This window comes from Lynx canadensis, chromosome F2 (genome assembly GCF_007474595.2).
Source record: "Lynx canadensis isolate LIC74 chromosome F2, mLynCan4.pri.v2, whole genome shotgun sequence".
Lineage (NCBI taxonomy): Eukaryota > Metazoa > Chordata > Mammalia > Carnivora > Felidae > Lynx > Lynx canadensis.
The window spans coordinates 49,229,465-49,256,243 of record NC_044320.2 but is presented as its reverse complement, the minus strand read 5'-3'; the positions used below and the strand labels follow the sequence as shown (position 1 = coordinate 49,256,243).

Below are 26,779 nucleotides of genomic sequence, written 5' to 3'. Positions count from 1 at the left end.
TCTTTTTTGAAATTATCCATATATATTTGTTGTGATTATTTCTTTTTTTTTATTTTTTATTTTTTATTTTTTTTTTCAACGTTTATTTATTTTTGGGACAGAGAGATACAGAGCATGAACGGGGGAGGGGCAGAGAGAGAGGGAGACACAGAATCGGAAACAGGCTCCAGGCTCTGAGCCATCAGCCCAGAGCCCGAAGCGGGGCTCGAACTCACGGACCGCGAGATCGTGACCTGGCTGAAGTCGGACGCTTAACCGACTGCGCCACCCAGGCGCCCCTGTTGTGATTATTTCTGTATTTGGATTCTCTTTGTGCTTTCTGATAGTTCTGGTTATTTATGCTTTTAAAAATCTGTCTAGACTTTTTATGGATTAGTTGAATTCTTGGGTTTTTTAAATTCTTTTCTACTCTACTAGCTTGGAAATTATTCTGTCATTTTTATTTTATGATTACCCTTGAAATTCTGCTGCGAGTGCAGTACAGTCTAAAATTAAACCAGATTGTAATCCCTCTGCAAGGGATTTACATAATTAGCTCCTATAATAAAATGTTGTTGTTATTTTACTCAGACAGTATTTATTTAGATTTACTTGTATGGTTACCAATTTCTTTGCCCATCTTTCCCTTGCCTCTTAGAGCATCCTTCTGTGGTAATTTTATTCGTATATGAAACATGTTCTTTAGATTTTCTTAAGGTAAAGGTCTACTGTTGATAAACTCTCTTTTGGTTTTTCTGGCAATGTCTTAATGTCTTCCATATTCTCCAAAGAGAGTTTTAGTGGTTGAATAATTTTTGTCTCAGTTCTTTGTAGATATGCTTGTTGTACCTTCTATGCTTTCATTGTTGTTAAGAATTCTGTCACATTATTCTCTTCCTTCGTAATGTCTTCTCTCTGGCTGCTTTTATTTAACATGGTCCTTTGTTGGTGTCCTGCAGTTTCACTACTGTGTGGCCACATGTGAATGTCTTTATTTTTATCCCACCTCTTTTACATATACATATATGTATACATATACATATGCATATGCACATGCATATGCATATACACATACATATACGTACATATATGCATGCTGTATTTCTTAGAATTGTGGATAAATGTCTTTCATTGTTTCTAGAAAATTAAGTCACTTTCTCTCCTTCATTTTCTGGAATATGAATAGAAATATATGTCAAATTACTTTCATGTCTTTTAGCCTTTCTTTGGTATTTTCCATCTGTTTATTTCAGTACTTACTTGTTAATGACTTTTGCAGATTTATATTCAAATTTACTGATTCTTAAGTTCTATCTGGTCTGAATAAACTATAGAATTTAATAATAATATATTGAGATTGTCTGATTAGTTATGACGAATGTGGCATACTGATGTGAGTTTTTATATACCCCACATGGAAGCTGGGTGTGGGGTATATGAGAGCTCCATTATCTTCTCAACTTGTATAAATCTGAAACCATTCTAAAAGAAAGAGTTTAAGCAAATTCTGTCAGGTTTCTTTTTCAAATATGCAATGCTATTTTTCCAAGTCTTTTTGCTTGACCGTGTTTTATCTTTTATTGTTAAAACTAAATTTTTAAAATTTATACTTAATCTATACTATTAACCATCATAATATGTAAAGTCCATGTAGGCTCAGAGAGTATTACTTTTTGTTTCTACTCATGGTGACTTGTTTTCTTATAAGTTTGATTTTTTTTTTTTAAACCGTAAGCTCATAACTGGTTGCTCTTTATCTTGGGTAATCACAGTGGCTTAAATTGGGGTCCATTCCTGCGAGCATATATATATGTTTCTGCTGTGTTAGAGGTTATAGCAGACTTGGGTCCTTGCTTCTTGTGGGAGTCTCTGCTCCCTTACCTTGCAACAGACCGAGTGCTTTATCTCTTGATCCCAGTGCTGCTATCAGCATGCACATCCAGGGCAATATTCTAGTTAAAAAAAATGTATTTTTTGCTTACTACTCGCTGTTATATTTCAGCTTAGTTAAAAGGTTTTTTTGTTGTTGTTTTTATGGTTTTTGTTTTGTTTGTTTTTTTGCTATTATATTCTTGAAAATATAACAGTGTTTGAAAACTATACTGGTTTTAATTTATCCAGGATCTTTTACACTGAAGCAGGAGGACCTTTCAAAATATTTATTATACCAGCTACTTAAAATTAAAAGCCTTCAGTTTCAAACCTTCACCATTGATTTTCTTCATTGTCCATGGATTATTGAAAGTTTCTATTCCCATTGATTTTCTTCTATGAATATGACACCTGACGTACCTGCAGGTGATGTAATCCTTGAGTTGGTTTTCTCACCTGCAGAATAACAGCATTGGCCTAGATGAGGTTGCAGAATCTGTGAATAAATGTTAACCAAAGTTAATTAATCAAATAGTAAGCAACTGTTTATCTTTTTTTTTTAATTTTTTTTAATGTTTTTATTTTATTTTTGAGAGAAAGACACACACAGTGAGAGTAGGGGAGGGGCAGACAGAGATAGAGACAGAATCTGAAGCAGGCTCCAGGCTCTGAGCTGTCAGCGCAGAGCGCAACATGGGGCTTGAACTCACAGACTGCAAGATCATGACCTGAGTTGAAGTCAGACGCCGAACTGACTGAGCCACCCAGGTGCCCCAACTGTTTATCTTTTTATACACATACACACATATATACAGACACATAATATATGCAACTATAAATAAGTGAAGAGACAGTATGATGATTTTGAGAGTATTAGATTCCTGAATTTGGGGGAATGATCTAAATGGAGCATAAAAAAGACTACAAACAGGGAAAAACAAGATAAACATTATGTTCATTAATTTCTCTTCATCTTGACTAGAATGTTCCATTTTATCCTTCCTTTAGTGGGTTAAAGGTGGATAGAAATTTAGTCTTAAAATATTTGCCATGTAGAAGAAAGGTGAAGTAGCTCAGCTTTGTATTTTACTTAAAAAGTAAAAACTGAGGTGAAGGAATGAAGTAGAACATGGAAAAAATTAACTATATAAAGAAATGTAAGATTTACTGGAGACAGGATAACAAATGCAATATATAAATCTGAACTAGGTCCTATAGTGAAAAAATATGATAATGCCTTGTTTGTGACAGTCGAAATTATAGAATATGGACTGTATAATAGAGAATAGTAATGTACTGGTTAAATCCCTGAATTTGGTCGTTGTTCTTTTGTTATTTAAGAGCTTTGTATTAGGAAATACACATTGAAGTATTAAAAGGTGAAGTGCCAATTTACTTAGGTGGTTCAGATAAGTAAGCAAGTAAATAAATGAAGTATATCTTATATAATAAAAACTATTTGTATGTTTATTTTTTTTATAGACTAACCCTGGATTCTTAGTATCATCATTTATTTTGTCCAAATTGACCTAAATTTGGTTTATTGGCCATATTCTTCTTTAATGCTTATAGTACTAAGTTTTCATTTTAAATGGAAGACAACTGTGAATATGTCATTTGATGAGTTGAAAATATTGTATTAGGTATAGTTTCCTAATTGATTTAAACTGTTTTAATCATATTGAAAGTTACACTCCCTTGTCTAACACCTGAATACACTTTTTAATAGGTTTAAGCTGAATATTGGGACATGGCCACTGCTTCACCACGTTCTGATACTAGTAATAACCACAGTGGGAGGTCACAGTTACAGGTAACTGGTAAGTTATTTTCATAATAACTTAAAATAGCAATTCCCTGCTGAACCTTCCTTTTTAATACGCAATTCAGCAAACTTATTGCATAAGTGTCTTTTCTTTTAGTTTCATACTGTGGTATGTTTGTTGCAATAGGCCTTAAAGGTAGAGACCTTCTAAAGTATTTTATTTATTCAGTAAATATTTATTGACCCTGTGCTGGATGCAGGGAAGATATATCCTCTTTGGTAGTGGCAAAATTTGGGTATTAGAAAAAATATCATTGAAATGGTTCTTAAATGGTTACTAGAGTAGAAAGGATGCTGAAGGCTGTTTTTCATTTATTTAGCCATCCAGTCATTGGCCAGAATTTAATTGGAATTACATATAAGAAAACATAAGGCCCTAGTTCTCCAGGAATTTACTGTGTAGTATTAAGACAGGTTTGTTTTATATGGACAATTATCATACAGAGTGATTATTCACTAGATGCAGTGAGAACTTAGAGGAACGTGTCTTTACTCTGCTTGGGATCGGAGATGGCCTGCAGACACAGGAGAATAGGGTAAGAGAAGGACTCAGAGCATAACACTTTAACTCTTGCAGGAGGAGTCAAAATTCATCTCAAATTAGATTGGAAGCAAAGAGCATTAGAGGGAGAGGGAACAGCATTTGCAGAAGATTAGAGAGTCTTGGTTAGCAGGTGAATTCATTCATTATATATCAACAATATAAATAACTGAAAGATAAAAAATTCCTGGAGGTAAAATATATATTGGGGAGAGGGAGAGGGAGGGAAGAGAGTTTATAACAGCAAGATTGGCAGTGGAATTCTAGTTAGACAATGAAATGAAATAAATACATGTACCCAAAGGAACCAAGTTCTAAAATAATAAGTGAAAGATGTGGAGTAGTATGCATAGTATACAACCATATGGATATAAAAAAGGAGAGATGTGTGTATGCAGCTCTGTGCTTAGAATATCAGAACCAGTATTTGCCTCAGGAGAGGTGGGATTGAGAAGATACTGTAAGAAGATACTGTAATTCCTATGGTACTTATGCATGAGGTCAGTTGTTCCTAGGGTTTTCAGTGACCAGGGCTAGGCAATGTTTATGTCTTAGAAAGCAAAAACCAAATCCTGAGTTCATGCTGATATTTCAAATTCAAAATGGCTGTAGTCTCTACATACCATTTTCCACTAAAAGAAAAATGATATTTTTACTTTGTTTGACTTTATATTTCTATCTCTCTTTCTCTTAACCCAAAAATCTTAATTCCAGATGACATTAACATAATTATGTCTGTTTTATCCTAATGCACACATACAGATTGGCAACATTAAAATTACTAAAAACAATAGACCCAGTTTATGATTTCTTTGTGAGTTTCCCTCCTTAGGGTGTATAGTCAGAATACCATGTTTCAAAGTAACTTAAAATAGTTTCCCATTTGGTTATATCACCAAGTTGATAATCATTTGGGCTTATTGCTTTCAGTTATTTTTATTTTTGTTTATTGCATGTAAAACATTTATATAGTTCTGGAGTTAAAACTGTTAAATCAAGGTATATTTGGAGAGGTCTGGTTACTCCATGCCACTCCTCCCCCTTCTCTCCTTACCTAAAAATGTACATAAACATTTTTATTAGTTTTAGTTTGCTTTTCCATTGCTTCTTTTTGTTTTTTTAATTTTTTTTAATGTTTATTTTTGAGAGAGAGAGAAAGAGAGAGAGCACGAGCAGAGGAGGAGCAGAGAGAGAGGGAGACACAGAATCTGAAAGGTTCCAGGCTCTGAGCTGTCAGCACAGAGCCCGATGTGGGGCTCGAACTCATAAACCGTGAGATCATGACCTGAGCTGAAGCCCAACGCTCAGCCGACTGCGCCACCCAGGCGCCCTGCTTCTTTTTGAAAATTTAAGCAGATATGTATAGTATATGTGTTCATATCTCTCCTCCCAATCCCCACTTCTTAGGCACTTTTCTTCATTTTACAGTATTATCTTGGAGCTTGCTCCATAGCAGGATATATACCTTTCTGTTGTTGCATAGTATGTACTCTGTTGAATAGACCTACCAAAGCTAATTCAACTAGTCTCCTGTTGATGGACATCAGGATTCCATTCTTTTGCTATTACAAATAGTGCTACAATAAAGATTTATGCGAATGTCATTTCTTGTTTTTGCTCATGTGTCTTTAGGATAGAATCCTAGAATGAAATTGCTGAGTCAGGGAGTAGACACATGTAATATTGCCATTTATTGGCAAATTCCTCTCCATACGGTCTGTACCATTTTGTGTTCCCGGATATCTAAGAGAGTGCCTATTTCCCCATAGCTTCATCAAAAGATGTTATCAAGCTCTGGGTTGTTGACAGGGAAGAAGTAGTATCTTGGGAGCGCCTGGGTGGCTCAGTTGGTTAAGTGTCCGACTCGTGGTTTTGGATCAGGTCATGATCTCATAGTTTGTGAGTTCAAACCCTGTATCAGGCTCTGTGCTGAGAGCACAGGCCTGCTTGGGATTATCTCTGCTGCTCCCCCACTCGGGCTCACTCTCTCTCTCAAAATAATTTTATTTTTTAATGTTTATTTATTTAAAAAAAATAGTAGTATCTTGGTGTCATTGTAAATATCATTTCTCTCATTATGAGTGAGGTTGAGCCATGTTTAAGGGGTATTGTATTTCATCTTCTGTGAACCATGGGGGTGTATGTTTTGAAGCAATTCCCTGGATGATTCTGATGTGTACTTCACTTCACAACCACCTAGGTAGGTAATTCCTAATATTTCTTCTTTTGCTCTACATAAGAGGCTTACAGCCACATTTTTCATTTTCAGTGTTATTTGTGCAGGACCTGTGGCTAACATATCTGAGGTGTAACTTTGTTTTTGGTCCTGACCTTTGTGTGAGTTCTTAGTTGAAATAACAAAAACTTGATCTGATTGATTTGAGCCAAAAACTAACTTACTGAACAGCTATCAAGTAGCTCATAGAATCACCATAAGTCTAGAGAACCAATTGGAAAATAGTTGTGGACCAGAGAAGTGCAAGTAGCCAAGATAATGCCACCATGGTATTTATCATTTTGAGTATCAATTACTCTTTTGAAATATAGTGATAGTCTTGGGAAACTGAACTTGGACCTATGCTAAATGGCACCAGATTTTAGTCCTTGCTTTTCTCTTTTCCCCTTTCCTCCCCTCCCCTTTTACCTTTCTTTCATTTTGTTGATCTAATTTTTTAAAAATACGAAGCACCGTAAAATCCACAATCTTAACTAATTTAACAACACCTTTTGGAATAAATATTTACTATTTTACCAGTAAAGACTGAGAATCAGATCAAGTGTCTTCTGTTAGGAAAATCCCAAGGTTTTAGGAGTCTAAGTTGTCTGTCGCTCCTTTTATTAGAGAACAGTGACCTCTGTTGATATTTCTTCTTTTTTTTTTTTGTTTTGTATTGATATTTCTTTTATTTTTAAAATAATCACTACCATGTTTAAGACCCTTCTGCTATTACAGTTTGGCAGGTATGATTTATAAACTGACATATTCTATTAACTGATTTATTTTTATTCCTATTTCTGTTCTTAACACATCTGATTGGCAGTAGCAAATAAGAATATGAACATTGATCATGGAAAGAAGGAAAACTAAAAAAATTAAAAGAAAGTTACCCACCGTAATATGGTGATCTACTAGAGTAAAGCATACACATAAGCATAGTAGCAAACATATGCATACCATCTAAAAATACTTGAGATTTCAGGCTTTCTTTAGGAAAGGATAAGAAACAGAGTGCAAGGCATATAAAAACGTAAGACTTGAGATTGAAAAGCTAATGCACTGTTATGTTCACATTTGTAAATTTTTAGCTATTGTGTCTTCTATTACTTTCACCTTTTAAATTGTGATCATATGTATCATAATTTTGTATGAGTGTTTTAACTTTAACTTTATTTAGCTTTATTCTTTTCAAATGCTTCAACGTTTATGGAATAATCTATCGTTTCCCATTGATTTGAAATGCTACCATGATCATATACAAACATCTTATTCTTTTTTTCATCTCTGCCCCTTACATCATAGATTATTTTAATTTTCTTTTTTTTTTCATTTTTTTTTTAATGTTTATTTTTGAGACTGAGAGAGAGGATGAACGGGAGAGGGTCAGAGAGAGAGAGGGAGACACAGAATCTGAAACAGGCTCCAGGCTCTGAGCTGTCAGCACAGAGCCTGATGCGGGGCTTGAACTCACGAACCGTGAGATCATGACCTGAGCTGAAGTCGGACGCTTAACCAACTGAGCCACCCAGGCGCCCCTTTAATTTTCATTTTGTAGTACTTTACAAAATATATTGGGAGAAGTCTCATTACTTGGTATTTTAAAATATATCTGCACCATTCTCTCTCTCTCTCTTTTTTCTTTTTTTTTTTTTTTTTTACCTTTCATTTGAATTTTTGAGTCGTGCCTTCCCTTTTCCTCTGCTGCCATACCGTCCCAAAACTCCCTCAAAACCAATGTTAATGTTTTCATTTAGATCATTTAAAAATAACGTATTAAGTGTGCCTGGGTGGCTCAGTCAGTTAAGCGTCCATCTTCGGCTCAGGTCACAATCTCACAATTCATGAGTTTGAGCCCTGCATCAGGCTCTGTGCTGACAGCTCAGAACCTGGAGCTTGTTTCAGATTCTGTCTCCCTTCCCTCCCTCCCCCTCCCCTGCTCCCAGTCTGTCTCTCTCTCAAAAATAAATAAACATTAAAAAAAATAATGTATTAAATTAGAGATAATTGAAATCTTTCATTGTTAAAACTGCCAAATCCAGGAATATATCATGTCATTCCCATCAAGTCTTTTATGTCTATCTGTGAGGTTTCATAGTTATCTTCATGCAGATCCTCTACATTTATTAAATTTATTACTAGATTTGGGGGGGTGGGTAGGCGTTATTATTTTTTTCCTGTTTTTATTTAATTTATTTCTTGGGGTATTTTTAATTTATTTTTTTAATATACATCCAAATTAGTTAGCATATAGTGCAACAATGATTTCAGGAGTAGATTCCTTAATGCCCCTTACCCATTTAGCCCATCCCCCCTCCCACCCCCTCCAGTAACCCTCTGTTTGTTCTCCACATTTAAGAGCCTTTTATGTTTTGTTGTCCTCCCTGTTTTTATATTATTTTTGCTTCCCTTTCCTTAGGTTCATCTGTTTTGTATCTTAAAGTACTCACATGAGTGAAGTCATATGATATTTGTCTTTCTCTAATTCGCTTAGCTTAATACCTTCTAGTTCTATCCATGTAGGTGCAAATGGCAAGATTTCATTCATTTTTATTGCTGACTAATACTCCACCATATGTATACATGTGTGTGTGTGTATGTGTGTGTGTGTGTGTATGTGTGTATGTGTGTGTGTATGTATACACACACATGCACACACACACACACACACACACACACCCCGCATCTTCTTTATCCATTCATCCATTGATGGACATTTGGGCTCTTTCCATACTCTGGCTATTGTTGATAGTGCTGCTATAAACACTGGGGTTCATGTGCCCCTTTGAAACAGCATACCTGTATCCCTTGGGTAAATACCTATTGCTGGGTCATAGGGTAGTTCTATTTTGAACTTTTTGAAGAACCTCCATACTGTTTTCCAGAGTGGCTGCATCAGTTTGCATTCCCACCAGCAGTGCAAAAGAGATCCTCTTTCTCCACATCCTCGTCAACATCTGTTGTTGCCTGAGTTGTTAACGTTAGCCATTCTGACAGGTGTAAGGTGGAATCTCATTGTGGTTTTGATTTGTATTCCCCTGATGATGAGTGATGTTGAGCATTTTTTCATGTGTCAGTTATCCATCTGGATGTTGTCTATGGAGAAGTGTCTATTCATGTCTTTTGCCCATCTCTTCACTGGATTATTTATTTTGGGGGTGTTGAGTTTGGTAAGTTCTTTATATATTTTGGTTACTAACTTTATCTGATATGTCGTTTGCAAATATCTTCTCCCATTCTGTTGGTTGCCTTTTAGTTTTGCTGATTGTTTCCTTTGCTGTGCAGAAGCTTTTTATTTTGATGAGGTCCCAGTAGTTCATTTTTGCTTTTGTTTCCCTTGCCTCTGGAGACATGTTGAGTAAGAAGCTGCTGCGGCCAAGATCAAAGAGGTTTTTGCCTGCTTTCTCCTCGAGGATTTTGATGGCTTCCTGTCTTACATTTAGGTCTTTCATCCATTTTGAGTTTAGTTTTTTGTGTATAGTGTAAGAAAGTGGTCCAGGTTCATTTCTCTGCATGTCGCTGTCCAGTTTTCCCAGCACAACTTGCTGAAGAGACTGTCTTTATTTCACTGGATATTCTTTCCCGCTTTGTCAAAGATTAGCTGGCCATAGGTCTGTGGGTCCATTTCTGGGTTCTCTATTCTGTTCCATTGATCTGAGTGTCTGTTCTTGTGCCAGTACCATACTGTCTTGATGATAACAGCTTTGTAGTACATCTTGAAGTCCCGGATTGTGATGCCTCCTGCTTTGGTTTTCTTTTTAAATATTGCTTTGGCTATCCGGGGTCTTTCTGGTTCCATACAAATTTTAGGATTGTTTGTTCTAGCTCCTTAAAGAATGCTGGTGTTATTTTGATAGGTATTACATTGAATTTGTAGATTGCTTTGGGTAGTATTGACATTTTAACAATACTTGTTCTTCCTATCCATGAGCATGGAATGTTTTTCCATTTTTTTGTGTCTTCTTCAATTTCTTTCATAAGCTTTCTGTAGTTTTCAGTGTATAGATTTTTCGCCTCTTTGGTTAGATTTATCCGTATTTTATGGTTTTTGGTGCAAGGAATTGATCCCTTGATATCTCTTTCTGTTGCTTCATTATTGGTGTATAGGAATGCAGCCGATTTCTGTGCACTGATTTTATATTCTGCGACTTTGCTGAATTCATGGATCAGTTCTGGCAGTTTTTTGGTGGAATCTTGGGTTTTCCGTATAGAGTGTCGTGTCATATGCAAAGAGTGAAAGTTTAACCTCCTGCTGGCCGATTTGGATGCCTTTTATTTCTTTGTGTTGTCTGACTGCTGAGGCTAAGACTTCTAATACTGTGTTGAATAACAGTGGCGAGAGTGGACCTCCCTGTCTTGTTCCTGACCTTGTTCTTGAAAAGCTCTCATTTTTTCCCCATTGAGGATGATATTAGCACTGGGTCTTGAGGTGTTATTATTATGAGTGGGTCTCTTAAATGTTGTCTCTTTAGATACACGCATACGGACTCTTTCTGATAGATTTTTCAGTATTTATGTAATCTTAGAAGAGAGGACGTTTTGTGTATAACACCAAAGGAAACTTATTAAATGGGAAAATAAAGTTTATCCTATGTATTCCACTAATTAGAATTTTACTTGAATTAACAAGGTTATCTTTTAGTTACTTAAAATCATAGCATTTTAGTTATTTATATTAAATTTTTGCCCAAATTGTCTTTTAAAAATCACTTTATTTACCTTGCTAGCACCTAGTATTATTGAAGACTTTGCCAATAAAAGGTGTAAAATGGATAGATTTTGAATGTATACTGTATAGAATTAACTCTTCTGAGTTATATACAGTAAATAAGAATAATAATGATAATAATGATAGAGTAATAGTTACCATAAGTGGGTGCCAGGCATGCATTTATAATAATTGTACTTGTAGGCTTTCCTTCACCAATCCTAAGAATCAGATACTATTGTTCCCCTATTTTTCAAATGAGAAAATTGAGGATCAGAGAGGTTAATTGATTTACTTAAGGTCAGATATCTAGTAAGTGGCAGAGTTAAAATATGAACCCAGATGTGTCCACATATGACTTATTTTTTTTAAAAGCAGTTTTAGGTTCACAGCAAAATTGAGAGGAAGTTACAGAGATTTCCCATATACCTCTGATCCTACACATGCACAGCCTCCTCCATTAATAATCATTCACCAGAGTGGGGCATTCATTACAATTGATGAACCTACTTTCACACATCATAGTCACTCAAAGTGCATAGTTTACTTTAAGGCTCATTCTTGGTGTTATACCTTCTGCAGGTTTGGATAATTGTATAATGACCTGTATCCATCTTTATAGTAACATAGAGTTTTCACTGCCCTAAAATTCTTCTGTGCTCCATCTATTCATTCCTCACCCATTCCCCAAGCCCTGGCAACCACTGATCTTTTTACTGTCTTTCCTGGAATGTTGTATAGTTAGAATTATGCAGTATATAGCCTTTTCAGATTGACATTTTTCATTTGCTAAAACTAAATAAAACTTAAATATGCATTTAAGTTTTCTCTAGGTTTTTCTGTGGCTTGATAGCTTATTTCTTTTTAGTGCTGCATAATATTCCATTGTCTGGGTATACTACAGTTTGTTCATTCACCTACTGAAGGACATCTTGGTTGCTTCTAAGTTTTGGCAGTTATGAATAAAACTGCTGTAAATATCCATGTGTGTTTTTTTGTGTAGATACAACTTTTCACCTCCTTTGGATAAATACCAAGGAGTACAATTCCTGGCTCATATGGTAAGCCTGTGTCTAGTTTATAAGAAACCAACAAACTGTTTTTCAAAGTGGCTGTACCATTTTGCGTTCCCACCAGCAATGAGTAAGAGTTCCTGTTCCTCCACATACTCCGCAACATTTAGTGTTGCTGGTGTTCCAGAGTTTGGCTGTTCTAATATGTATGTGTAGTGGTATCTCATGGTTGCTTAAATTTGTTTTTTTCAGATAACATTTTAAACAGCTTTTCATATGCTTACTTGTTGTCCACATACTTATTTGGTAAAGTGCTGTTAAGGTCTTTGGCCCATTTTTTAAAAATAAGGTTGTTTTCTTATTGTTGAGTTTTAAGAGTCCTGTATATATTTTGGACAACAGTTCTTTATCAGATGTGTCTTTTGCATATATTTTCTCTCATTCTGTGGTATGTCTTCTTATTCTCTTGACATTGTACTTCATTAATGTTAAAAACTTCTGCTCTGCAAAAGACAACTTATCAGTTGTTTCTTTCATGGATCATGCCTTTGGTGTTGTGTTTAAGAAAGCATCACTATACCCAAGGTCATGTAGATTTTCTTATCTTCTAAAGAGTTTTATGGTTTTATGTTTTACATTTAGGTCTGTGATACATTTTGAGTTAATTTTTATGAAGGATGTTAGGTTTGTGCTTGCATTAATATTTTTGCATGTGGATGTCCAATTGTGCCAGCACCATTTGTTGAAAAGACACCTTTTGCTTTTAACACCATGCAGTATTGCCTTCCCCTTCTAGTGTATTGATAAGCCCTGCTTATTTTGAGGAAATCACTCTTCAATTTGGAGTGAAGAATCTTGGGTGGGGGACTTTTTGAGAGAGAGATGTCTGTGCCTTCTATGTCGCTACAGTGGTGTTGAACTTAGAGCAATTTGCAACAGAAGGATGGGAATGAGTTTTGCCAAGACCCTGATAATAGCACTTCAGGCATACCATTGAACTCTCTGATTGTTTTATGTTACCAGTACTTAATTATAGTATTTCTTTGAGTCTCTCTTGCTGTACTTCAGATATTAATTAAAGATATACTATATTTCAAATACTTGTGGCAGCATTTATCACTTTGTATTTCAGTGATTTATTTGTGTGACTGTTACTATTTTCTCACAGTAGAATGGAAGGCATTAGCTTATGTTCCTATCCTTAACATGTGATACAGATATGGCATGGAGGAAGTGTTCCACTTTCTCATCTCAGACCCATGTATTCATAGGTAATAGATGATAGAGGTGATCTTGATAAGTTGTTATTACTGCTGGTAGTCGTAGTTTGCGCTGAAAATACATACTCCTTATTTGAATTAGTAGTTGTAAAAATTATTTAAAATTAATTGCTTAGCTTAAATTACATAGGTCTTCCTCCAAATCAGGTCAATTTGATATAAAATTCACTTTCTGTGAAGGGTTATGGTTAATTTCTCAAATGACATTTTGATATTAATGTTTTTATTTGAAAAAGCAAATACTTCCCTTTTTTTGGAAACCAAAAAACCGGATAAAGCATTTTTTTAAATATTGCCCAAGTTCATATAATTTTCAGTAGGCAAGTATGAAACACTACCTGTAGTGCACAGGTTAATAGGTATGTTGAATCTGAAGATACTTACCTTTCTCTTGATGCTTGATGCAGTTAATTATTAAATTCAAATGGTTGGCAAGGATGTGGAGAAATTGGAACCCTTATATCCTGCTGGTGGGGATGTAAAATGTTACAACTACTTTGGAAAACAGTCTGGCATTATTCAACAGAGTTATCATATGACCCAGTAGTTCCACTCCTAGGTGTATGCCAAGAGAAATGAAAACATATGTCCACACAAAAACTTGTGCATGAATGTTTATAGTAGTATTATGCACAATAGACAACAACCCAACAACCCAGTAGAAACAGCCCAGATCTCTATTAACTGATGAATGGGCAGATAAAAAGGATACCTGTACAGTGGAATATTATTTGTCAATAAAAGGAATGAAGTACTGATACATGCTACAACATGGATGAACCTTGAAAGCATGCTAAGTGTGAAAGAAGACAGTCACAAAAAACCATATGTTATATGAATCCATTTCTGTGAAATGTCCAGAATAGGCAAATCTATAGAAATGGAGAGTAATTGGTAGTAGCCTAGGGCCAAGGGGGAGGGACTGGGAGGAAATAGGGTGACTATGTGGGGTTTCTTTTTGGGGTGATGAATATGTTTTTAATTCGCTTATGGTGATGGTTGCACAACTGTGAATATATTAAAACCATTGAATTATAGGGGCGCCTGGGTGGCTCAGTCGGTTAAGCATCTGACTGGCTCAGGTCATGATCTTGCGGTTTGTGAGTTTGAGCCCCGCGTCAGGCTCTGTGCTGACAGTTCGGAGGCTGAAGGTGCTTCAGATTCTGTCTCCCTCTCTCTCTGCCCCTTCCCCTGCTTGTGCTGTCTCTCTCTGTCTCTCAAAAATGAATAAATGTAAAAAAAATAAAAAAAAAATTGAATTATACAGATTAAATGGGTGAATTATATGGTATGTGAATTTTATTTCTGTAAAACTGTCAAGAATTCAAATGATTCTTGGGCATTATCAATAATAGCCCTTTTGTATTGTTTCTTCATTCTCCAAGGAAAAGAGTTTAAGTTGCTTAAGAAGCACAGTTCCGTTTTTATTGATTTATTACTACAAAATACTATTTGTTTACATGTATTCACTCCTGATTATCATGTTTCTGTTAGTTTCTAGTGCCAAACTAAAAAGAAAAAAGAACTGGTTTGGAACAGCAATATATACAGAAGTAGTTGTAGATGGAGAAATTAAGAAAACAGCAAAATCCAGTAGTTCTTCTAATCCAAAATGGGATGAACAACTAACCGTGTAAGTACCTTGCATAGAGAATGCAAAATTTCCAAAAGGGAAAGTATGCTTGAAAATCTTTTGTGACTTTGTTGTTGTAGTTGTAAGATGACTTCAAAGTAGGAGTGCGATTTTCTAGTGTGAATATACAATTTTAAGTATGATGAGACTTTTGGTTAATTTTATTTTCTTTAGAGAGGAAGTATAATAATTCTTGCTTTTTGTTTTATTAACTGCATTATTCCATATACCCATATTTTCTGTTACTGTCTTGTAAAAATAGTGTAAAAAATCAGTTATCCTTAATTTTGTCATTTGAAACATAATGTTGGCATAGTAGAAGTGTTAAAAAAATAATGCCATCAGTTGTCTTAAATCTTTAGGAATTTGTTCAAATAGAAATAGTGTTATTGTGAAATCTCAACAGGACTCGATCTATTGCTGCTATTTTGGTTTGCTAATTATAAAAATTCTTAGTTACTGAAGTCCTAATATACGTGAAAGCAAATCATTATTTTTATTTATAATTCAGATAGTTTACTGTTTCATACAGTATTTTTTCTCAAACTGAATTCATGGCTTTTTAAAAATTATTGAAGTAAATGTATACTCCTGTATTTTTGTTATAATTTTACCCATACAGAAATGTGACCCCACAGACTACATTGGAATTTCGAGTTTGGAGTCATTATACTTTAAAGGCAGATGCTTTATTAGGAAGAGCAACCATAGATCTGAAACAAGCTCTGTTAATACACAATAGAAAATGTAAGTTTTTGTTCTGATCTTTGTTTCTTTAAAAACTTATTTTAGACTCTTTACAAAGTATCCTGAAGTCCAACAGCAAAAAATAGTTTTGTATTTACAAAAGAGAACTTTTAGTTATTGCCTGTGATTGCTTTTAAGTTTGTGGTATTACATGAAATAGGAAGTACTCTGACCTTTCTCCATCTAGCAGATTTACAGGATGATCTTAGTTATCCATGAGTACCCTGTTATCAGTGATCATCAGTGATTTATTATTTTCTTATTACATACTTTAAAACTTGACAAAATGAACATAATTTGAGCCTATTGCTAACTTTGTTAGTAATTTGTATAGGATAAATTCTTACTCACATTTTCTTATTATATAACTAATTCATTATAGAAAATACAGAGAATATACAAAATCATAGAGGAATATAAATTATCTGTAATTCTATCCGAGGATAACCACTCCTAATAACTTGGTCTCTTGTCTTTTTACTGTTCATAGATACATATTTCTTTTTTTGCATCTACTGGTTTATCCCCTGCTTTTTTCATTTAACAATGTAATATGAACATAATGTTTACATGATACTAAATATTTCTAGCCTGGGTAAGATGGTTTAAGCTTCAGTTATTTGTAAATCTCCTTCATTGCATGGAAAATTTTGGGGTATCCTTATGTTCATAATTCTGGGATAAGAGTTCATTTCTTTTAGCAAAATCTCAAAATATTGGGTGGTCCAAAGAGTCTGGTTTATGATTTAACTTATCCCTTATTGTTTAACATTTAGGCAGTTCCTAATAGTTCACTCAAACCAGTGCCCCTGTTCAGATATGTAAATCTTCCTGTGCACTCCTTTATTTCTTTAGAAATTTTCTCATTTCCAAAAGATGTGCTGAGTTACAGGCTAAAATGCTAATGTTTTAAATAATGAATTGATTTTTTAAAGTTTTTTTCTGTTTTTAACAAAAATCCACATACAACCTAAAAATCCGTGTTTGATGTAGTTTTTGGACATAAGGAGTTATGAGTCAAGAAAATGTAAAAGCCTTACCAATTTTTATGTGTACAGATGTTTTTAAAAAATACTCTTGAAGCAATGAAAGTTTAATTCCCTGCTGTGCCATGGCTTTTGGTCATGCAATTCTCTCTTGGTTATAGAAATAAGTAGTAGGTCTTTTAAGCATATAATACCCTGCCTGGTCTGATGGTGGCTGGATTTGTGCTTTTTTCTTGGCTATATGGCATTATTGGTGTAAATATATAATACCTCAGTTAACTTCTGTTATTTCAGAATTATGTTTGGTTTTGCCAATTTATATTAGCGCTTTCTGCATTTGATTAAGTTTTGCATGAGACTTTTATTTTTTTTTTGAGTATACTTGATGTACAATGCTACATTAGTTTCAGATATACAACATAGTGATTTAACAACTCTGTATTTAGGCTGTGCTCACCACAAGTGTAGCCACGGTTACCATACAAAGCCATTATAACACCACTGACTATATTCCCTATGCTGTACCTTGTATGCTTGTGACTTATTCCGTAACTTGGAACCTATGTCTCCCACTTGTTCACCCATTTTTGTCCATCCCCCATCCTTTCCCCTCTGGCCACCATCAGTTTGTTCTCTGTATTTGTGTGTCTATTTCTCCACATGTAAGTGAAATCATATGTTATTTGTCTTTCTCTGACTTGTTTCACTTAGCCTCTAGGTCTGTCCATGTTGTCGCAGATGGCAAGATCTCATTCTTTTTTAGGGTTGAGTAATATCCCTCTGTGTGTGTGTGTGTGTGTGTGTGTGTGTGTGTGTGTGTGCGCACACACGTGTATATAGATACATAGACACACGTATATGTGTATATACGTACATATATACACACATATATACATATATACACACACACACTCCACATCGTTTGATTTTTTTTTTTAACTTTTTTTTTTTTTTAAGTTTTATTTATTTTGGGAGGAAGGACTGAGATAGAGGGAGAGACAGCATTCCAAGCAGTCCCCACACTGTTAGCCTGATGCAGGGTTGAACTCACAAACTGAGATCATGACCTGAGTCCGAATCAAGAGTTGGACACTTAGCTGACTGAGCCACACGGGTGCCCCCACATCTTTTTTATCCATTCATCTATTGATAGACATGGGTTCTTCCATATCTTGGCAGTTGCAAATAATGCTGCAGTAAACAGAGGGATGCATGTATCTCTTCAAGTCAGTGTTTTCGTTTTCTTTGGGTAAATACCCAGTAGTAGAATTACTGGATCATATGGTATTTCTATTTTTAATGTTTTGACAAACCTCCATACTGTTTTCCACAGTGGCTGCATCAATTTATATTCCCACAACAGTGCACATTCCCACAACAATACATTCTCCACATTCTCCCCAATATTTGTTATTTCTTGTTATTTCCACATTCTGACAGGTGTGAGGTGATACCTCATTGTGGTTTTGCTTTGTATTTCCCTGATTAGTGATGTTGAGCATCTTTACATGTCTGTTGGCTATCTGTACATTTTCTTTGGAAAGATGTCTGTTTAGATCCTCTGCCCATTTTAAATGTTTATTTATTTTGAGAGAAATAGAACAGGCCAGGGAGGGGCAGAGAGAAAGAAAATCCGAAGCAGACTTTGCTGTCAGCTCAAAGCCCCGACATGGGGCTCACAAACTGAGATCATGACCTGAGCTGAAACCAAGAGTTGGACACTTAACTAAGCCACCCAGGCTCCCCTCTACCCATTTTAAATCAGATTATTTGGGGTTTTTTGGTGTTGAGTTGTAGAAGTTTTTTGTTTTTGTTTTTATTTGTTTGTTTGTTTGTTTTTTTAATCAGTCCCTTATTGGATAGATCATTTGCAAATATCTCCTCCCATTTACTAGTTCTCTTTTTGTTTTGTTGATGGTTTCCTTTGTTGTGCAAAAGGTTTTTCGTTTGGTGTGGTCCCAATAGTTTACTTTTGCTTTTGCTTCCCTTGCCTGAGGAGACCTTTCTAGAAAAATGTTGCTAAGGCCAGTGTCAAAGAGATTACTCCCTTTATTTTCTTCTGGGAATTTATGATTTCAGATCTCACATTTGGGTCTTTAATTCATTTTGAGTTTATGTGTGTGGTTTAAGAAAGGGGTTCAGTTTCATTTTTTTGCATGTAGTTAGCCAGTTTTTCCAGTACCATTTATTGAACAGACTGTCTTTCCCCCTGTGAATTCTTGCCTCCTTGGTCATAGAATAACCATATAAGTGTGGGTTTATTTCTTGGCTCTGTATTCTGTTCCATTAATCTATGTGTCTATTTTTGTGCCAGAACCATACTGTTTGATTATTATTGCCTTGTAGTATATCTTGGAAGTCTGTCATTATGATACCTCCAAGCTTTGTTCTTTTTCAAGATTGCTTTGGCTGTTTGGGCTCTTTTGTAGTTCCATACAAATTTTAGGACAATTTGTTTTAGTTCTATGGAAAATACTATTGATATTTTGATAGGGATCGCATTAAATCTGCAGATTGCTTTGGGTAGTATGGACATTTTAACAATATTCTTCCAACCGATGAATATGGTATGTCTTTCCATTTCTGTCATCTTCAATTTGCTCATTAGTGTTTTATAATTTTCACAATATCAGTCTTTTACCTCCTTGGTTAAGTTTATTCCTAGATATTTTATTCTTTTGGTATAATTATAAATGGAATTGTTTTCTTTTTTTCTTAATTTTGTAAAAAAATTTTATTTACTTAAAAATTTTTTTAATGTTTATTTATTTTGAGAGAGAGAGCGCACGAGCCGGGAGAGACAGAAAGAGAGAGAGAGACAGACAGAAACCGAAGTAGGCCCCAGGCTCCATGCTGTCAGCACAGAGCCCAACATGGGGCTTGAACCCATGAGCTATGAGATTATGACCTGAGCCAAAGTCAGATGCTTAACCTACTGAGCCACCCTGTTGCCCCAGAATTGTTTTGTTAATGTCTCTTTCCCCTACTTCACTATTAGTGTATAGAAATGTAACGGATTTCTGTATGTTAATTTTGTATCCTGAAAGTTGACTGCATTCATCTATTAGTTCTGATAGATTTTTGGTGGAGTCCTTAGGGTTTTCTGTGTGTGGTATCATGTCACCTCCAAATAGTGACTGTTTGACTTTTTTCTTGCCATTTTGGATATCTTCTCTTCTTTTTCTTGTTTGATTGCTTTACCAAGGATTTTAAATACTATGTTGAATAAAAGTGGCAAGAGTGAACATCCTTATCTTGTTCCTGATCTTAGAGGAAAAGCTCTCAGTTTTTACAGTGAGTATGATATTATTAGGTGTGGGGTTTTCGTATATGGCTTTTATTACATTCCCTGTAAACCCACTTTGTTTAATTTTTATTATGAATGTATGTTGAACGTTGTCATAAGCCTTTTCTGCGTCTATTGAGATGATCATATGGTTTTTATCTTTGATTTTGTTAATGTGGTGTATCACACTGATTTGTGAATATTGAACCATCCCTACATCCCCAGGATAAATCCCACTTGATTGTAGTGAATGATCCTTTAAATGTATTGTTGAATACAGTTTGCTAAAATTTTGTTGAGGCGTTTTGCATTTGTGTTCATCAGGAATATTGGCCTGTAGTTTTCTTTTTTTGTAGTGTCTTTGGTTTTGGTATCAGAGTAATTTTGGCCTTGTTGAATGTATTTGTAAGTTTTCCCTCCTCTTCTATTTTTTGGAATAGTCTGAGGAGAACAGGTATTAACTCTTCTTTAAGTGTTTGGTAGAGTTCTCCTATGAATCCATCTGGTTCTTTGTTTTTTGGGAATTTTTTCCCGAATTTCGTTACTAGTAATTGGTCTGTTCTGATTTTCTGTTTTTTTCCTTATTCACTTTGGAATATCATATATTTCTAGAATTTATCCATTTCTTCTAGGTTATCCAATTTGTTGGCATATAATTTTTATTTTTTATTTTTTAACGTTTATTTATTATTGAGAGACACAGAGAGACAGAGCATGAGCATGGGAGGGGCAGGGAGAGAGGGAGACACAGAATCGGAAGCAGGCTCCAGGCTCTGAGCTGTCAGCACAGAGCCCGATGTAGGGCTCAAAGTTGTGAACCGTGAGATCATGACCTGAGCTGAAATTGGACGCTTAACCAACTAAGCCACCCAGGCACCCCTGATATGTTAATTTTTACGTGTTGTGGCATGGATCCCCTTGGGTCATCTTGTTTAGAACCCTCTGTGCTTCCTGAAACCATGATGTCTATTTCCTTCTCCAGGTTGGGGAAGTTTTCAGCTGTTACTTCTCAAATAACAGGGACAGAAAACTGTCCCTTTGTCTCTTTTCCTTCTGGAACCTATATAATGTAAATGATTGCTTGATTTTGTCCAAGAGATACCATAGCTTATCCTCAATTTTAAAAATTTCAGTTTTCTTTTTGTTGTTCAGTGTGGGTGCTGTTACCCTTCCTTCCAGATCACTGAGTTTTTCTTCATTGTCTAATCTGTTTATTCCCTCTAGTGTAGTTTTCATTTTTGTTTTTGTATTCTTCAACCCAGATTAGTTCTGTTTTATATTTTCTTTTTTGTTGTTGTTGTTTTTAATTTTTTTAAATATTTATTTTTGAGAGAGAGAGAGACAGAGTGAGAGCTGGGGAGGAACAGAGAGAGAGGGAGACACAAATCTGAAGCAGTCTCCAGACGGCTATGAGCCATCAGCATAGAGCCTGACGTGGGGCTCAAACTCACGAACTGCAAGTTCACAACCTGAGCTGAGGTCGGACTCTTAACGGACTAAGCCGCCCAGGTGCCCCAGTTCAGTTTTATATTTTCTATGTCTTTGTTGAAATTGTCACTAAGTTCATCCACTTTGCTCTCCAGTCCAGTGAGCATCTTTATGACCCTTACTTTCAGTTCTTTATCAGGTGGATTGGTTGTCTCTATTTCATTTAGTTTTTTTTCTGAGGTTTTGTCTTGTTCTTGTTTGGAGCATATTGTTCTGTCTCCTCATTGTGCTTGACTTTCTTTTTTTCTGTGAATTAGGCAAAACAGCTCCTCTCCTAAACTTGAAGGAATGATTTTGTGTATGGTCGTGCATGGCACCTCTTTTTTAGTGCACATGATCATTTCTCTTAACCCAGAGATGATAATGACTAAAAATTGGTGAATTTTGTTTGTGTGTGTATAAGAATTGGGATTGTATTCAGTTTTGCATTCTGCGTAGCTCTCTTAATGTTAATGTGTTTTTCCCTGTATCATTCAGTGGTATTCTTTGTAAGCTAATGTAGTAATTCTATATTTTATCACATATTATAATTTATTTAACCACACTTCTATCCTTGCTGTCTAGATACTTTCCAATTTTATTATATTAGACTGTATTGAACCTTCATATAAAGATTATAATTTTCCTCCCCACAAAGATTATCATATATATCTGCCAAAATGACTTTGTAGGAAGGCTGTAATGTTCAACATTCTTTGAAAGGAAACTTTTATAAATGGTATAAATTTGAAGTTATCTCTTGTAATTTAATTGAGCAGAGTATGCTCAGAGGAAAAATAAAATTTTGTAAACATTCATACATTTCTGAAGTTGATGGATTCAGAAATGCTAGTAGCAGCATCCTGTAGATCCTAGGCAATCTATTTTTTTTTTTTTTTAATAACTTAAAGGTGTATTAGTTTACCAGGGCTGCCATACCCAAATAATAAAGACTGGATGTCTTAAAGACCAGAAATGTATTTTCTCTCACAATTCTGGCAGCTAGAAGGCTGAAATCAAGGTGTCAACAAGGTTAGTTTCTTCTGGGGACTCCTCTCTTTTTGGCTTATAGATAACCATCTTTTTATAATCATATGGTCTTCCCTCTGTGCATGTGTCTGTATCCAGGTTTTCTACTTTTACAAAGGCATCAGTCATTATTGGATGAAGAGCACCCTAGTAATATCATTTTAATTGAATTACCTTTATTTAAAGATGCTATTTCCAAATAGAGTCACTTCTGAGGTACCAGGGGTTAGGACTTAAACATTTGAATTTGGGGGCAGGGGGAAATAACTCAGCCTACAACAAAAAGTAAATTAATTTTTAAAATTAAAGCTTGTGAATCATGTTTTAAAGGTAGAAGAAACCTGTGAGTCCTGTAATCCCAATGACTCATTTATTAAATAACTTTTAAGCTAAGTGGCTTGCTCAAGAACAGAAGTAATTGCAGAGTTTTGACTAGAACACAGGTTTTCTGATCATTATTTTTTATTTTTAATTAGAATAATGGAGAGTTAATGTTCTAAAATTAAGATGGCTTTGTAGAATTTAAAAGTACACTCATAATTGATCACATTCTTGAGTGCCCTTGATGTAGCCTGTTGGCTTGGCACTTGGACATTGTCCCTCTTGAAATTTATAAGTCTAATTTCTTCCTGTTCTCAAGGCCTTGACATTTTCTTCTCATAAATTCATGTTTTTACTATCCCTTTTCCTCATATGTTTTAGTTAAGGGTAGAGGCTTCATTCATTTGAATAGGTATTTTTCCCAGTTTTTGAAGGTAATTACTTTTTCAGCCTTCATGGTGTAATATGAGTTGTTATAGCCTTAAATAAAACCCACAACTAACAACATAAAATCATCTCCTCTCCCCCCCCGTCCACAAATCTAACTGTGGCTTACTAGGTAAATTCTTTCACTTCACATTTATATCCCAGTGAGCCTTCCAGTTCTTAACCTTTATTTTTTTCTTGTTGTAAGCTAGTTGGATGGTGTCCAGAGTTTTTGCTCATGTGATCCTCTGAAATATTGTTTCAGCGCTTTTGTGGATTTAAGCCTCATTTGCCCTCCAACCTTTAGTTATGTGTTCAGATCACCAGAATGCCATTCTGAATTTTGGAAATTATTTCGTTGGCTCTGCAGAGATATGTGGTATATTACCAGCCATGGATACTGATACCTGAGATGTATTTCTTTCTATCAATTCCACTATTTCTTAAATCGCAAAGGAAAAATCCCTCTATTATCAAAGATAAACAAGCCTAATGCTAGTTAAAGTGGTAAGGACAGATTTTAATCAGTAAGATGCCATTGCAGTAAGGAAGAAGGTTCAGTTTAATCTGAACTCCTTTTTGTACAGAAGTAACTGGGCATTTCAAATGGAGAATGAGGGAGTAGAGAGGTGGGTGGAAGCTAAGTAGAGTCAGAGAAGTGAAAAATTATGAAGTGTTGATTGGTGTAAATGTGATTAGGCCAGTTTTCTCTACTAGTTAGAATTCTGTTCTCCCACTTGAACTGTGAGTCCTAGGCCCTGTCCTTCCTGATGATTACATTTCATAAGAGTGGCTTTCAGGTCTTTAACAAAGACACTCCTGAGTTATAGGAGATGACATATACAGTTGACCTTTGAACAACACAGATTTGGATGCTGTTTTCTCTTCCTTATGATTTTCTTAGTAATATTTTTCTTTCTTCCTAGCTTACTTTACAGTAAGAATACAGTATATAATACATATATCATTTTAAATATGTGTTAGCTGACTGTTTCTGTTATCAGTAAGGCTTCTGGTTATCAATAGGCTATTAATAGTTAAATTTGGGAAGAGTCAAAAATTCTAGGTGGATTTTCAACCGCACTGGGAGTCAGCACCCTTAAACCCTGCTTTGTTCAAAGGTCAACCCTACATCTCAAAGAGACAGAGGAAGGATTTACCATTGTAAATTGTCTACAGGTGTACTGGAACAAACAGTAAATTCTTTAAGCAGCCCTGAGCTTTCTCAGGCAAACACTTTAAGTGGGGCATGGTCATTCCTGAGTTGTTAGAACCAACATAGTGTGTATTCAAGTTTTTTTAATTTGCAGGAGAGGTGGTGGGTGAGATCATTTGTGCTGTTTGGAGTTTTTATAGGCCAGAGTTGAGCCCTACTTGAGAAGATGGCTCAGAGGAACTTGACTAGAGTTGGTTTAAGGAAAGAATCTTTGTGCACCATGGGTGAAAAGTATATACATCAGAGTGTATATAGACTCTTTGTATAGAGTCTTTGTTTTGTATTTCAGTTTTGAGACTGACAGAGCTACTTTAAACACCCAAAAGAGGAGTGAGATGGCTGCTACTCAAACACTGGGGACCACACTGAGTTTTTTTATGGTATTAATAGAACTAAGAACTTCGCTTTTGTTGAGGAAAGCATTTAGAAATCCATTAAGTTCACTTTAAATTGAATTATGTCACAAATGTTTTACAATAATCAAATAATTTGAAAATTATTTCCTTATATCAAATGGTAGGGAAACACAGTAGAGAAATGTGCCATTTATGATAGAGGACAGAGCATAAGTCAAATATAATATTAGTTAAAAATTTGCTTTAGTCTTATATACTTAGCTAATACTAATTTGTTTAGTTTACTAAGTCTCAAGTTCTCTTCTGTAAAACTCCCTTAGTATCAGTGCAGACTAAGATATATTAAAACAAGGTTATGAACAAATAGTATTCTCATACCTAGTGATATAACCATATTTATATTCTTTTAGAAAGATTTTTATGATTGAAAATACTAGGTGAGAGGGAATGAGCAGTTTGAAGCCTCCAGCTATGCATAGCTGTCTCACTTGCCTTCCTGAAATATTATGCTAATTTGTACACACAACAAAGTATATGAGAGTGCCCATTTGGAAATATTTGCCATACTAATAGATTTAAAAAATGAATGTTACTCTTTTCAAAGCTTTCTTTAATAATTGAAAAACTCACATATTTATTGATCATCCATATTTTATCATTTGTGTCTGATTATCTTATAATCTGTACATTTTTTATTGGTTGTTCCTTGTTTTCTCACTGATTTATAAGAGCTCTTTTTTCTGCTAATAATTTGCCACTTTTTTATTCTTGGTTTTGACTTACAGACATTTAATATTTTTTCTGTCATTAAAGTTTTTCCAACTTCCATTTTTTTGTGTGTGTTCAGAATATTTTCTATACTCTATTATTTCCATTATTTTCTTCTTATACTTTCACTATGTAATTTTTTATTTCTTTTGTAAATTTTGAAATTAATTTTGTTACACCATAGGAGATGGGAACTTTGTGAGTTATTGCACATTGACTCATAGTGTGATATAATGGAAAGACTTGGGATTAAGAACACCTGGTTATTCTTGGGACTGTTACAACTTGTAACCTAATACACTCATTTTGTTTCTAAAATTCTGTTGTAAACATACATAGCTGTATGTTGGCCATCCTCCAGAATGGTCCCAAGCATTCTTACCTTCTGGTGTTTGCACCTTGTGTGGTCCTTCCCACATTGAATCAGAGATGGTCCGTGACAGAATATGGTAGAAATAATGGTACAGGACCTCAAAGACTTGGTCATAAAAGACATTTCAGCTTTTGCTCTTGTCTCTTGGATTATATACTCACAAGTCACTAAGGTGAAGACTGAAGAAGCCCTGTAAAAAACGTAAATGGAGAGGAACTGAGGCCTCTTCTCAGCTCTCGGCACCAGCTTGTTAGCTATGCATATGAGTCATTATTTAGGGGGATTTTCTAGCGCCTCCCAAATTTCTATCCCATAGGAACTGAGCAGTAATATACGGTTATCGTTATTTTAAGTGACTAAACTTTAGGATAATTTGTGGCTTTTTTTAATCTTTATTTTTGAGAGAGAAAGAGAGTATGCATGCTGGGAGGGGCAGAGACAGGGAGATAAAATCCTAAGCGGGCTCCAGGCTCTGAGCTGTCAGCAGAGAGCCCAACGTGGGGCTCGAACCCATGAACTGTGAGATCATGACCTGAGCCAAAGTTGGACGCTTCACCGACTGAGCCACCCAGGCACCTCAGGATAATTTGTTTTTAGCAATAGATAATACAGTGTGCAAGCAATTTTTTTAGTGTTTTATTTATTTTCTTGAGAGAGAGAGACAGAGTACGAGTGGTAGAGGGGCAGAGAGAGATGGAGACACAGAATCTGAGGCAGGTTCTAGGCTCTGAGCTGTCA

General features: G+C 35.2%; 1 protein-coding gene across 7 annotated transcripts in view; it reads left to right on the top strand.

Annotated features, from left to right (window-relative positions):
* WWP1 (WW domain containing E3 ubiquitin protein ligase 1) overlaps positions 1–26,779 on the top strand; it is a 134,954-nt gene that overhangs the window by 29,655 nt on the left and 78,520 nt on the right. For 6 of the 7 annotated variants that reach the window (XM_030303831.1, XM_032591890.1, XM_030303826.1 and 3 more), the window contains 3 exons: positions 3,581–3,671; positions 14,928–15,066; positions 15,689–15,813. In XM_030303831.1, the coding sequence (XP_030159691.1) occupies positions 3,602–3,671; positions 14,928–15,066; positions 15,689–15,813 (334 nt within the window). In that variant the 5' untranslated portion in view covers positions 3,581–3,601. Of the gene's footprint in view, positions 1–3,580; positions 3,672–6,365; positions 6,418–14,927; positions 15,067–15,688; positions 15,814–26,779 lie in introns of those variants that run through there. The other variant, XM_030303824.1, reaches the window with a different exon arrangement.